Here is a 15,245-nt window from a genome sequence, read left to right on the forward strand (position 1 = left end):
CACACGTGATAATAACATAAATACGATATTTACTATATGGAGGCCGCCATCTTGAATGACGCATAAAACTAAATAAGAGACAAGTTGTGAAACGCGTTTTTCAGATTCCTACAAATCAGGACAAAAATACCAATCTTTCACAAAAATATGGTCCGTTGGGGTTATATTAAGCCAACCGATAACAAAATTTGGCCGAATTCATCGTTTTTGTGTGGAAAAATCCCTTGCATACGAACACCTAATTACGCGAATAACCTGGAACACTAAGCCGGGGTATTTAAAACCAAAATTGTCATCTAAGCGTTAGGCCGTCGCTGATTGGCTGCTGTGCTGGAATGCCAGTTTTTAGTTTCAAATACTCCGGCTTAGTGTTCTATGTTCTTCGTGTAATTAGGTGTTCGTATGCAAGGGATTTTTCCACACAAAAACGACGAATTTGGCCGAATTTTGTTATCGGTTGGCTTAACCTTTGCACACCATAGATACTTTGTTGCAACAATGTTGCAGGGCCCATTACTAATTTGCATATTTGTACTCCCATTACCCAAAACTTTTTACCAATTTAGTGTGAGCCAGGTAGGTTGACATGTACACAGGGAAAAGAAGACTAGAACACTGTAGTTTCATTTCATTTAAAAAAAAAAAAACTCATTTTATTTACAATTCACTTGGTTTCTAATTTATGATAACACCAAAATAAGCACTCATTTCATCTCTGTCCGTTTCATACCAATGCCGGTCTACGCGCCCGGTAACTTCCTGTCTATGTCTAGCGTAATTATTTGTTTCCCCGGCCAACAAATCCAAAAAATCGTCCGTAAAATATAATTTAAAAAAATCCAGTGGTTCCCCGTCGAAACCAACACCATGTCTTGGTCCTGAAAACTGGTCGTCATGTGCTGGAATGTTCACGTCGGTCCTTTCATTTGACCAGATGTTTGGTGTATCGGCGATGTCATCGACATCAGAGTCCGAGTCGGCATCGGCATTCAGCAAGTCTAACAGTTCATTAGGATCGATGTCACTGCCACTGCCACAGTTGGTATTTTGGCATAGCAATTCACATCTCAATCTCCCTTCGTCTATTTCTTCCACTGTAAAGCCTTCAAACTTAGTGTCTGAATCAGACTCATCGAAAAATCTCAGAATTGCGTCACGTTCAGTTTGCAATGACAGCTCCGAGTCGGCCGGTTGTTGTGGCATCCCGGTACTGGGGCCCGCAGTCTGCTGTTTGCTCACAGTTTGGAAATTCATCACTGAGTTTAAACTTTAAACGTATCACACAAATAGTTGTGAATAATTGCATAAAAAATCCAAAAATACTCGACAGGAATTTAATTCGTTCGATTACAAGTCAGCTGTGTTTACAAACAAATGCAAATACGCAGTGGAGGTCAACTGAATGATCGAAACTGAATAACCTTGCATATTCCCGCCACAGTCAAATTAGTGTGTAATTTATTCATATATTCGGAAGAAGTATTCCTTATTTGGCAGGATTCTTTATTAGGAATATACATATGGAACAGTAGGGCGGGAATTACCGGGGCAACGACACAGTGATCGTGTTTAAATATTCAAACCAACGGTAATTGATGACAGTGTCGTTTGGCCTACAGAGGTCATTGGATATTCCCGTTTAAAACCCCCATTTTAAAGCGATATTTGAACACTGTGAATGAAAAAAATACATGGATATCTAGTGGAAATACAACAGAGGCGAAATAAGGACTTTCAGTGAAAAATAGCAACGAAACTGGGATGCCTTTTTTAAGGAACCAGCGACTACGGCAATTTTCACGTGTTGACCTCTGCTGGCACGCAAGACTAATTGCGATGACAGTCTGATTTTTCGACATTAAAAACTCGCCGACAAGGAAAAACAACATTTTATATAGGTAATTTATTTAAATAATGTTTCCAGTTCAGATGAATATAAATTTTATATGTATTATGCGTTTATTTTGGTTAAAAACTGCGGTAGAATAAATGAACTTTCACCAAACATGCCGCTGTGTTTGTTTATTTATGCAAATTGTCACAGCTCTTCACAGACACCGTCCGAAAAACCCGTTGTACAAGAAAAGTACGAGGACAATTCGTATATAATTTTCAGTCTGAACGTACCTGTATTTCTAATTATTTTCATCAACAATTTATTTTTTCATGCAAAGATCTTGGGAGATCAGAATCAACTTCTGTTTCAATATATGAAATACCGGCCGTTTACGGCCGCATTGGGATTTTGACAGTGCATTAACGGGTGGCCTTTTACGGCCGAATTGGGTTATCTTTGGTCAGAAATAAGCGGCCGTATATGGCCGCATTGGGGCGCAAAGGGTTAATATAACCCCAACGGACCGTATTTTTGTGAAAGATTGGTATTTTTGTCCTGATTTGTAGGAATCTGTAAAAACCGCGTTTCACAACTTGCCTCTTATTTTGTTTTATGCGTCATTCAAGATGGCGGCCCCCATATAGTAAATATCGTATTTAATTTATTATCACATGTGCGCCAGCTGACTGTGATACAATTCTGTATATATGCTCAAAACATGAAAATGTCTTTACATTAAGTCCATGATATTATCATCTTTAGGCGATTGAGTATTTTGGTGAATGGTTACTGAACCCATCTAATGTAGCATTCCTTAGAGTACACACTGGTGTGTATGATCCACAACTTATTGGGGACAAACCAAAATGGTACAGTGCACAGAACAGTCCTGTGAGTTTTAATGTGTATGATGAGAAATTAACCCTGGCTTCTACGCTAGCTGCTTCCATGGACGCAACGTCTGATGACGAGGACCCAACGGACGAGAGTGGCAGTAACACTGAAGAAGAAGAAGAAGATGATGCAGGAAGTACAAGTTCATCATATTCATCACTGAGTGACTTTGTTACTGATATTATCAATAGCGATATTACAGGTGATGTTATGCAAGGTAAATGGAACAGCATTTTTCTCAGTGGTGCATGATGGTGATTGTAATAGCTGTTTTTTTCACAGAGCCTATACATGTATGTTATGTGCCTTTCAGTTGATAATATACATGAAGTATAGAGCTTAATGGAACTCCTTGGATGGTCACTAGACCGTTAAGTATATAAAAGAGCATTTGCCAGGTGTTTCCAGTGCCATACTGATGATGTATTTCTCAGTGATATCTGTTATGAATTTTTTGATAAATTGGTTTTAAAAATAGTAACTTTCATAGAGCTGGAATTAAATTGTTTTCTCTTATATTATATTCCAGATTGAAATGAAAAAAAAAAGTAATGTCATAATTTATTTTCCCGGAATAACACTGTGTTCAGGAATAACATTGATTGTAAACTCCCCCGAGACCCTCTCTTATTATATTAAATTTGCAATTTATTTTTGATAATTAAATTCTTATGTTACTACTGGGTAATCTTGATTGATTTAGCTGAAAACAATTGTGGGCATGTACATGAACATTTGTACCTCGGTTATTGATAGTGGTTCAGGTAAAAGCACAAACTCATAAATTATATTTTATTATAGAAATGTGTAAATACATACTACGTGTCAGTCTCTGTGAGTTAAATATATAAAGCAAAGTATATTGATTGGGATTGTTAAGTTCTTGTCAGAGTCTGTCCCCTATGGAGAGTCCTATCAGTAGAAACTGTATGATTAATATTCATTGAAGTTTACAACCATTATGCCTAGGGAAATCACCTGTGAACTGGAGGTCACCACTCTGAGGCTCAGTAGTTGAAACACCTGTCATCTCTCAGGGGGCTGAGTAGAAAATCACTGGTTAACTGGAGTTCAAGCTTTTGGGGCCGAGTCAGGAAAACTGGGCTCACCTCTCTAGTTCTGAGTAGGGGGAATCCTATGTGAACAGGAGTTCACCTACCGGTGTCTGTAAATCACCTTTGACCCTCATTTCTCTGGGACTGAGTAAATCAACTTTGAACCCTCACCTCTCTAGGACTGAGTAAATCAACTTTGAACCCTCACCTCTCTAGGACTGATTAAATCAACTTTGAACCCTCACCTCTCTAGGACTGATTAAATCACTTTGAACCCCCACCTCTCTGGGACTGAATAAATCACCTTTGAACCCCCACCTTTCTGCAACTGAGGAAATCACCTTTGAACACTCACCTCATGAGTAAACCACCTTTGAACCCTCATCTCTATGGGACTGAGTATGGTAAATCACCTTTGAACCCTCACCTCTATTGAGTAAACCACCTTTGAACCCTCATCTCTATGGGACTGAGTATGGTAAATCACCTTTGAACCCTCACCTCTATTGAGTAAACCACCTTTGAACCCTCATCTCTATGGGACTGAGTATGGTAAATCACCTTTGAACCCCCACCTCTCTGGGACTGAGTAAATCATCTTTGAACCCTCACCTCTTGAGTAAACCACCTTTGAACCCTCATCTCTATGGGACTGAGTATGGTAAATCACCTTTCAACCTCACCTCTCTGCAACTGAGGAAATCACCTTTGAACCCTCACCTCTCTAGGACTGAGTAAATCACCTTTGAACCCTCATCTCTTTGGGACTGAGTAAATCAACTTTGACCCCTCACCTCTCTGCAACTGAGTAAATCAACTTTGACCTCTCACCTCTATGGGACTGAGTAAATCAACTTTGACCCCTCACCTCTATGGGACTGAGTAAATCACATATATTCTTTTTTCTGTTCCACAGACGAGTATGATTGTGAGCCATCATCAAATGCGGTTGATATGGAACACCATTCCATATATGCACCGCCACTTGAACTACAAATTCCACTTGCTGCTATGAGTAACAGTGATTCCACATTCTCCATACCAGACAGCGAGTCATCGACATCAAGTTTTGCCGATGGGGAAGACTCCACGTTTATGTATCATAATGCGTCAATGAAGTTAGATACACCTATGTCACCAGAGGTAAGGGACATCATGTTAATTATATGCATAAATATCTATGGACTGATATGGTACAACTACAAATAAATTTTTCTCTTTCATTGGGACATCAAGTTTTTAATGTCATATTTGTAAATTATGTTGCATAAGTCACTTATTTGTGTGTCTTCTGTTCGCTAAAAGAGTGCGTTAAAAATAGTATTTTACTTATTTTGAAAATAAAGTGGCCAATAAGCAACTAGTCCAGTTTCAAAATAATATCAGAGTATATGTTTACGATATGTACTTCTGGCCAACAAATGTCAGGTTTTAATCATTGATGGTGTTATAATAACTTCACTCTGTGTTCTATTTGATTTTTTTCTTTTTCCATGACTATTCTCTCCAGTCTGATGATTACATTAGTGAATATTTAAATAAACTTCTGGTATGAAACTTGTATGTCTTCTGTACTGGCATGCTTATGCTTTCTAAAGGCATCTCAGTTTTATATATAATAAACATTTAGTCTTAGGACCCTTATTTATACCCATACTTTATTACCCTCATTAGATAGGTACATGTACATGTACAGACATTGCAATCAGCTAAGCAGTCTCATGGTTGGTTGGTTGGTTTGTGCTTCTAGTATGGATTGCTTTCCCTTTGGAGTAAATGCTTCCTTTAATAAGTGCATGTTCACAAGGCCACAGTCATTGCGCCATGGGTCCCATGCAACGTTATACAATGTGTACAGTATACTAGTACATGTTTGTTTATATGAAATGAAAACATGTGCCCATACATCAACTGTACATGTAAATTCCCCAATATTTTAATTTTAACATTTGCAACTTGAGGAAATCTGCAAAACTAGCATGCATCATTTTATAACATCTTCTGCTTATTTGTTGCCATGCACAGATCTGGCAATTAAGCAAATTATTTTTTAGGTTTTCAAATGTTTCATTTTAGAACTAATTGCAGAAAATACTCCACTATTGTGAAATTTCATATTAAAAAAGTTTTTTAATGATGCATATCAAATTTTAATAGATATCCATAATCTATGAGAACTCTTAGCTTTAGCCATTTTAATTTATAATAAAATAGAGGTGATATAATTAATATTAAAAAGGTGATATTTTCAATGCATGCGAGGTGTTGGGATTTGTTTTATTTCATTTGATTTAAATTTATAATTGTGTTTTTAAAAATGTTTTCATGATTTCAAAAATAAGAGCTTTTGACTAATGTGTTGTTTGTTTACAGCATCCACCTGAAGTTTTTCTATCAGGTGCCGACACAGATGCTGATGTTGAAAGTCTTAAATATGACTCTGACAGTAACTACAGTGGAACCACAGCAAACACTGTTGAGTACTTAGGAACTCCCACACAGGGCAGACATTCAATTGATCATGACAATAATTCTATACGATCGGATCCAGGTCTTTCAACACAGGGGAAAGAAAGTCCCCTTATACAGCGCGGAGGTCGGTCTGGATCACTTCCTGAAGGAAGATCAACTGATTCTTCTCCACGCAAGCAAAACGCTGTTGAATCAAACAAGTCTAGTCCAATAATGAATAAGATAAGTGCAATACTACGATCAAACTCAACAGAAACGTCACCAGTGATGAGTAAAAAGAAACCATATTTAAAGGGAGTTGTTGAAAGTGCAAGTGTTGAAAAAGACCCAAATGGCTCACCAACTTCTCTTGCTAGTAGTGACTACAACAGTTACCCACCGAGTGTTAAATCTGATCCTGGTCACTATAGAAGTAGTAGCGGCGTCTCCAGTATGAGTCTACCGATTGGAAATTCTAGAAAAAAGAAGCATCTCAGTCCATTCCCAACAGGTTAGTTTATATTGTTCTTCCGTTTTTAGCTCGATGACTATTAAACTTGTCCTTATCGGTGAGAAAATGGAACACACGAGTTTAGACACTTAAATAAAATGTAACTAAATCCAAGGTTTTCTGTTTATCAATTATGATGTTTATTGACTGGCTTATGACTGCTCTGCTAAAACAACAGAGCTATTTGTTGATACTTTCTGTAAAACATTATTGATGCCATTTTTTTTGGACGATTCTTAGTGCGACACTGATGTTTGTATTGCAGGTAATAGGAAGGCACTCGTAGAGAGATCTTCTTTAATCAAACATAGCTCTACAGGGAAGAAAACGCCAGAAAAAGAGAAACCCAGTCCAACTTCACCACCGGAGATTCTCGCATCTGTGTAAGTGACATTATTTTATTTACTACGTCACATTTGTGCATTGTTCTTTCTTGAAATACCAAGGCAAGCAAGGGTATGTTGAACTTAATATACTGCCTGTAATGTATGTAGTAACATGTTGTGCGTTTAAATTTTCAAATAATTGAATTAAGAATATTTGACTAATTGTTTCATTAAATTTGTCTACCGGCTATTGCTATTTCACAAAATGTATTATTTCATTAATGGTTATGAACTGCTCCTTATTTCTTTTCTTTGATTCCACACAGGGAGAATCAGCAGTTCTTGAAGGAATTAATTCGTAATGTGATGGAGGGTAATGGTGTTGGATGGCTGAGTTTACCAAGACTTAGAAAGCTAATGCTTAATGAAAACTTGCGAGCTCAAGTTGTGACCCAGCTGTATCCCCAAGATAGCACAGTTACGGAGGATTACATAGAAGATATTGTGAGTTAAAATGCAGTGTGTTTTTCCCCAAGCTTTTGAGCGCCATAATTTTCACCACTAAATTTATAATTTTAAAGCCTAAGGTCCCAATAAAATTTATAAAAAAAAAAAATGGACAAACTTATGCCAGTTTATTTTGTGAAGTTGACTGTAATGTGAATATTTGATATTTCTTTCATATACTGTAAAATACTTTATTTTATTTTCGCTGAAAAGATTTTTTTTGGTGTTTTGTATGAAGTTTATTTTTGCTTAATTTTGGTGAGTTGAATGAGAAAAAATGTATACTCGCTGGATTTCATTTTCAATAAATTATCCCTTCAATGATTATAGCAAATTTAAATTATTTTAGTATTTTACCCTAGAGAGAAATGTCTCTCGTTATTATGAATTGTGTTATTATATAGCACTGCAAATTAAGTTGGTTTATTTCTGTCTTCTTTTTTTTTGTTAAATAGAGAATTAGCAAACAGGTGTACAAAGGCATTTTAGTAGTATTGAAAGCTGTGATTACTGGTTTAGAGCAAACATATGAAACTAGTGGTGCTGGTGGCATGGCAAGTGCCTTCACACTATTGGAAATTGCACATACGCACTACTATGGCAAAGACCTTGATAAGAGCCAGATGGCTCAACGGAAAGGAGCATCAACACCTGATGACGAAAGTATGTTTGGCAGTCGTGAGGGTTTGTATATGATGGGGGATTTTGGTGGTAGTTTTCACAACTTTCATCCATACGGCAGCACAAAGTATGACACACATAGCTTGAATGAAGACAATCTCATTGCCGCACTAGGTGAGGACTGTCTCTCCACTTAAAAACTCTGGATGTTGTAGGATAGACTTGTCCTTGCATGACATTACATGTATGGTGGTCAACCTTTGTTTTTTTCTTCCCCACAGTGTATATATAGAGGACTGTCTAGCTAAATCCACTGTGACTGTCGTATGGCATGTCTCCATCCATCTCTTCTGTAATGTTGTTGTTGTTCTCAGCGCTTCATTTTGCAGCTCCATGATAATATGTGCACTTTTTATTTGTATATGCTGATGTAAAAAAAGTATTTGATTAGTGCGACAATGCACTTTTCGGTTTCTTGGCACATGTTGTATCCCTCCAAATGAAGTTATAGAGATGCGTGTGTTACTGACGAAATGGACAATACATGCATCATATAGCACTGCCAGAGAGTTGAAACCATGATAACATCATAATACAGTACTATTGATGATTTTGCAAAAATTGCTTCAGCTTCAAAAACACTAATCATGGTTTGAATGCTGGCTGTGTTTTACTATAATTCATGCAAGTTCTAAGTCAAACAATTGCGTTCTTATGTGATGTGTTGCATGGCTTCTGACTGTTGTCTGCTATTCGAATAGTGATGTATTTTTTCTACAGGGTGTTAAAATGCTCTATAGCACTGCTAATACACAGTTGGCATAATTCCTATCAGTTTCCATTTTGCCACATTGTTTCTCGTTGTCTTCATCAACAGTTGGAAATACGAAGTCTACTGCATATACAACTCTCCAGCAAAATAAATTGCTTAAATGTGCCAGTGTTATCTTCATGTCTGTTGTAGATTACAATCATTTTAAGTTAGGCAGTGTGGATATGTATAGGTCTTTTATGTAACGTCAAGTTGTATGTATGGCATTATTAAACATATCGATGTCCATGTCACATATGCTAAGAATGTGCTTGCATTGAAATTACTGTTGTCAAAGTTAGCGGTAGTTAAAACAATGCTTGTTTTAGTTTCATGTATTGGCACTGTGATGACTCTGATTCATGTTGCGTTTATCTCTGACTTAATTGTTACTATCTTTCCATGTCTTTTCTTATCTGGGGCGTCAATGCACGTTTTTTTTTCCTGTTCACGCATTCATCACCGTACTGCAGAGAGTAAGGACATTTCTTTGACTTTGTGTGCCAGTTAGTTGTAGTTGATACCCATATGCTGTATTGCTGGCCCCATTCTTTCACGTTAGTTAATATCGCTTGCCCACTAATAAATAGCGAAATGGTATTTTCATTCATATCATAACATAGACAATCTAATATTTGTGTTTATTTAACTTAGATGTGTTTTGAAACGCATGAAATATTGCAGTCATTCTTAGAGCACTTACTAATAACATCTACTGTGATTCTAGTTTAGAATTTAAACCAAATTTCTCTTGTTTGCTCTTTAAATATTCCTCTGTGACAGGTTTGGAGATAGTAGCCACACCCACTTTTGTTATTGCATTTACCGGTACATAGATTCAATCATGGATGTTGATATATTTCAGTCTTTATTATTATTATTGTCTTGATGGATTACGCTTTATGTAGTAATTAAGAAATTGATTGAATATACTTGAGTCGATAAAAGTAAGCACTTAATGATAGAGTAGGTGTAGTAACTGACTTTTAGTGCAAGTACAGTACAGTACAGTACAGTACAGTACAGTACAGTACAGTATTTATTATATTAATGTTTCTTTTTTTTTTGGTTCATAGGTTGGAATGCTAAAGAAGGCAGAAACTGTGATGAAGGTAAGATGTTTTAAAACTAAAGAGTGAAGCAGCACTTTAGGCGATGAAAAAAAAAATATAAATATTAATGGTCAATATTTTTTCTTTCTAAAATTGATGCACGCTGGCGGCTTCTTAAAATTGATTCTGAAAATTGTCATTTAATTTGTGATTTTTGATGAAAATTTCTTATTTTCTTTCATATTTTCTGAAATTCAGCAAAAAACTAAAAACAAGCTTAATGACAGGCACTTTTTTAACTCTCTCAATGACCAGAAATAGGAATTTTTTTTTTCTGAGCCTTATAGCTAAAGAGTCGAGTGGAGTGGAGCATTTTAGTCTGCAGATCGTATCTGTTTAAGGTTGTTTAAGGTGGAATACTGATTTTGCTTCATGTTAACGATGACACGTACAGAGTGTATTGAAATCCATAATGTCTCTAAAATAAGTACACATAAGACAATGGCTTGAATTCTACATTTTTGAGTGAAATGTTGGATCAAAAGCAAACGCGTCTTTGTTTGTTTTTGTGTCACCTTCAGCAGGACACTCTCCCAAAATGGAAGACAATCGTAACAATAGCTCTTTTGATATAGTGGATGAAGCCGAGATAGCATCTTTGGGTAGTGGTGTAGGAGCAGGTATACAGGGTGCTATAGGTATTGCCACTGGAATGGTCATCTCAGGTACGAATTAATCTCTTCATGCACTCTGGTTTGTTGGCATGCACTTCCTCCTCTCTATTTTAAGTACTTTTGCATTTCAGTTCAGTGTTTTGTCTTCTGCTGAGTGTCACTGCTGTGTTGTATTTGTGCATGTCTTGTTAATTTGAAACTAGGGTTATTAGGTATATCAGCTTGCCTATACTACATGTATAGAAATGTTGCTTGCTATTTTGCACCCATATATAATTTAGAAGCCATTGTACTTGACTGTGCATGCAATCTGTTTATTATTTCTTCAATCAACCATTAGTAGAAATAGTTAAATTCTGCTATGCGTGTTTGTGTTGTTGTATCGTTCTCCTACACTTGGCGGTTGTGATATCACATAGTATTTACGACTAAAATTGATAGACTTCCAAGTTTAATTCCAGTGATCACCAATAAAATGATATATCACAGATTTCTCATATAATTAATTTTTTAATAATATATGGTTCTACCTATAATATACTTTGGGGAAAACTGAAATGATTTCTTGGCATACTTTGTTCACTTCGTGATGTGAAAATTGGAACATGTTTAGATTTGTCACAAATAAAAGATGCTTCTCGCACATACCCCTATGTGGTTTAGATATACCTGTAAGACAATTAAATGGCTGTATACAAGTATGGTAAACTACTATCCATAATGTGATGCAGTAGTTTGCACTGTTCACTTTTCTACCTTCTAAAACCATCATGTTTTCCAGATTACTCTGGTTTAATTAAGTGTTAAGCATGAGTATTTAAACACAAAATATTTCCAGCTGTTAGCTGTTTGCCAGACCTGTATAAACAGTTATAAAAACAATGATTTAACAGTGGTGTTGTGATAAATCAAAAAGTTCAGGCCATAAAGCGAAGATATCCTTTCCATATATGATGAGTGTTATCATATCTACTTCTGCAGTCTGTGTTCTTGTGCTTTAATAGTCACTGTGCTGAATTGCACCTTGCTATACATGTTGTTGTTGTCTTAACTGTTCAAATTTGTTGTTGGCAGCATTTTTCATTCAACATAACTGTTCATGGCTCACATATGTTCTTTTCCATGTCATACTCTGCCTTGCTGTCATCACCGAGGAGCATACTAATTTTCAATTCTCTGAATATAGGTGCAAAAGGTTTGTTTTTTCTTCTTTCTAAATTCAGTAGTTTGTTGTTACTGCCAATGGAATGAAGAATATAAAGATTAGAAAGAAAAATTAAATTTTCCATAAAACAGATGAGCTGATGAAATAAACCAATTATTAATCTGGATTGTACAATTCTGTTTTGTTTTACCTGAATTAATGTATGTAAAATTATTTATTACCACTGGCATTTAATTTCACTATTTTGATAAATTAAGCATATTCACTCTGTTTTAAATTCACAAATTTTGCAAAGAAACAATAAGTTTAGTGAATTTTACATGATGAAAATAGCAATATTTAAAACCAGTGAATAATCAGTGCCGTTACAGTAGTTGAATCCTCTTTATATGTATTATGTATAGGGAACTGCATTGTATTTATGTATCTATTGTCAAATATTTATGATATCATTTTATTGGAAGGCGCTTCTATGTTTTGAACCAGATCAGTATCATCCCAAAAGGTCACAAACTCAACAACTGTAATTAATTCATCCTGTGCGGTGACTAATTTCAGTCAATATCAATTGCTAAACTTAATTTCATAAAAAAACAAAACAAATAAAAAATGATTACTATGTATTGTCAGTAGTTGTAGGTCATAAGTGTATCAAGTTTGACCCTAGTGTGCTATCACCAGACAGAGACGGAAATGATTCAACGTTTATTCCAACGAATCATGTTTGTCATTTGATTATACAGTTTACATCTCTCAATTTGCCACAAAGCAATAATGTTATTTATTTCAAGGGATTTTTATCAAATAAAGTACTATAATTAAGTTTGCTGAGTGTCTGTCAATTTGAGCACATTTTTGTTGTAAATATACAGCACAGTTTTATAATTTGAATTCATGAAAGAACATGTCGTTCTAATATTGATCAAATATTGATGTGTTTTTCAGTAGATAATGCTGCCAGACAAATGGTCAATATAAAACATACTCATTTAAAACGATCAAATATTTAATTAAGCTATTATGAAGGGTCTATAAACCATTACTGTAATTACTCTAAAAGCATATAATATCATTTTTTTTTATAATAAATGTAATTTCTTGTATGGTGTACATCTGTTTGCTGTGTAACCAGTGTTATTTCACTTTGTGCAGACACCATTCATTGTTGATTGATTCAGTCATTATATTTTGTCTTTGCACAAAAGATAAATGCCATCTAATATGTATCCTGAGTTAAAAAAAAGTATAAAACAAAATATCCTTGTCTTTCCCAGAGTCTATCGTTACAGCATGCAGAAAAAAACTTGGTAAAAAATAAATATCGAATAGCGCCATCACAGGTCAATCACAGATGTACTGTTATCTGTAGAAAGATGAAACTTGTGCTTATAGATAGTAAGCTAACATTTTCAAGAAGTTGACCACAGATTCAAATAACTGTTAAAATGTTTTTTAAAAAAGGTGGAAATAACATACCATAGATAATACAAGTTCATGTACACAAAAAACTTTATCCAAAATACAAAGACTATACATTACAAAAATTAAAAACTTTATTAGCCCCTTAACAAAAGTGGTTGTTGGGGGACACAAGATGAAAATTATCTAAACTTTCTGTACAATGTTTTTTTTTGTTGTTGCAGGTGCAGGTATTAAATCTCCTTCACTCTTTAAATTAATAACAGGCACAGAGCAGGACGAAGACAGAGGAATCGAGATTGTTGCCAAGGCAACGAATGGCGAAGGGTTGAACCCGTCCGATGTGTTGTCTAAGCGGAATAAACAGATGCAGAAATTGTCAAGTTTTGATTCAGAGGCGTCTGAAGCAAGTACACTAGTGAGCAACAGTTCAGACACGCTAGGAAATGATAGCGACATGAGTAACGAGAGTGGTGAAGGAAAATCCAGGAAGAAATCACGAATTAATCATCATACCATTCGTAACGTGATGTCTGATAGTGAAATTGAACTCAATGGGGTATGCGATTATTTACTTGTATTCTACTGAACCTTTTGAATGCTAGGGTCATCTTTCACAAAATTAGACAATTCAAAATAATGTTTATTTGGTCCAAAATTATTCTATAATTTATTTAATAATTGTTTTGTTAATTAATGCATTTTGCCAGAAAATTTAAATAATCACGACAAAATAATTGTCAGACGAATACTAGATAGATAGTTATTCCCACATAGGGAAAATCTCATTAAAAATCAATTTTCTTTCGCAGTGTACTAAAATTTTGCCATACTGCTTAAAAAATATATGTATATTTTCAGCCTGCGCAGCTAGCACGGAGGAAACGATTACCCAGCGTCTGGAACGCCAAAAGCCGTGTCAGTGCTGGATTCCGATATCATGCTGGTAACATGATTGCTACAGACATGTCAGTATCACCCGACATCACTCGTCAGTATCTATTTGAAGGTTTGATTGGTAAAGATAAATCACAGCTGTATAGTAATATGCAATTTTGGGAGGATGTATATTTAGATCAGGTAGCTACTGAGAGAGACGCTGTGGGAATGGATCAAGGACCTTCTGAAATGATGCACAGGTAAGTGATTATTGGTGGTTACCATTCATTTGCACCCTACTAATATCAAATAAGATTATAGAGGTTCTATGTACCAATAAAGTTTTATCCCTCCCTGCAAACCTAAAAAATGTCTGTGGCTCTAAAAATGATTGTAGATAAAAACAAACACGAAAATGTAATTGTTGTTGTTGTAGGTATTTTGGTTTGGGTCCGTTGGAAAAGAGACGACTAGAAGAAGATGAAGATAAGTTACTAGCTACACTACTGTACAATATGACAGCATTCATGGTGATGGTGAAAGTACCAAAACCAGATGTGAAGAAAAAAATTAGACGTCTTCTAGGAAAGTCACATATTGGTCTGATACATAGTCATGAAATCAATGAACTTTTAGATGAAATTAACAACTTGGTATGTAAGAATTTAGTTGATTATATTGCATTACAGGTGTACCGTTTTAAACCATTATATCGTCCTGTGCGGTGTCATTATACTAAAATATGTTGTATAATTGGACACTAGAGGCATGCAAGATCTAAAACTGGCATTGTTGTTAACAATATGGTTGGATGATATCCTGCTACATTACTTGTTCAGCTCTTGTTGTAGCCAAAAGAAACATAATTCAGACTTATATTTGTGTAATATCAATATTATATTGCAGCATGGTAATGACATTGATTTAAAACCCAGTGTGAGTCGTCAAATGAGAAAACATTCTTTTGTGGTGCATGCTGGAACTAATAACAGAGGAGATGTCTTATTTATGGAGGTATGTTATTTAATTACTTACATAATCCA

General features: G+C 35.4%; 1 protein-coding gene across 8 annotated transcripts in view; it reads left to right on the forward strand.

The window, feature by feature from the left end:
* The window catches only part of LOC100374697 (MAP kinase-activating death domain protein-like), a 59,061-nt gene that overhangs the window by 21,156 nt on the left and 22,660 nt on the right, over nt 1-15,245 (forward strand). For 2 of the 8 annotated variants that reach the window (XR_014929636.1, XM_085499833.1), the window contains exons 7-19: nt 2,600-2,948; nt 4,703-4,929; nt 5,297-5,335; nt 6,160-6,748; nt 7,014-7,131; nt 7,401-7,578; nt 8,037-8,265; nt 10,090-10,125; nt 10,647-10,790; nt 13,590-13,882; nt 14,185-14,462; nt 14,639-14,855; nt 15,109-15,216. Coding sequence is in view for 7 of the 8 variants with exons in the window: in XM_085499833.1 (XP_085355959.1) it covers nt 2,600-2,948; nt 4,703-4,929; nt 5,297-5,335; nt 6,160-6,748; nt 7,014-7,131; nt 7,401-7,578; nt 8,037-8,265; nt 10,090-10,125; nt 10,647-10,790; nt 13,590-13,882; nt 14,185-14,462; nt 14,639-14,855; nt 15,109-15,216 (2,805 nt within the window). In the remaining variant the exon portion in view is untranslated. The remainder of the gene's footprint in view (nt 1-2,599; nt 2,949-4,702; nt 4,930-5,296; nt 5,336-6,159; nt 6,749-7,013; nt 7,132-7,400; nt 7,579-8,036; nt 8,266-10,089; nt 10,126-10,646; nt 10,791-13,589; nt 13,883-14,184; nt 14,463-14,638; nt 14,856-15,108; nt 15,217-15,245) is intronic. The other 6 variants (XM_085499834.1, XM_085499835.1, XM_085499836.1 and 3 more) reach the window with 6 other exon arrangements.

The sequence above is a fragment of the Saccoglossus kowalevskii genome, chromosome 1 (genome assembly GCF_978046115.1).
Source record: "Saccoglossus kowalevskii chromosome 1, keSacKowa6.1, whole genome shotgun sequence".
In the NCBI taxonomy this organism is placed as follows: Eukaryota; Metazoa; Hemichordata; class Enteropneusta; family Harrimaniidae; genus Saccoglossus; species Saccoglossus kowalevskii.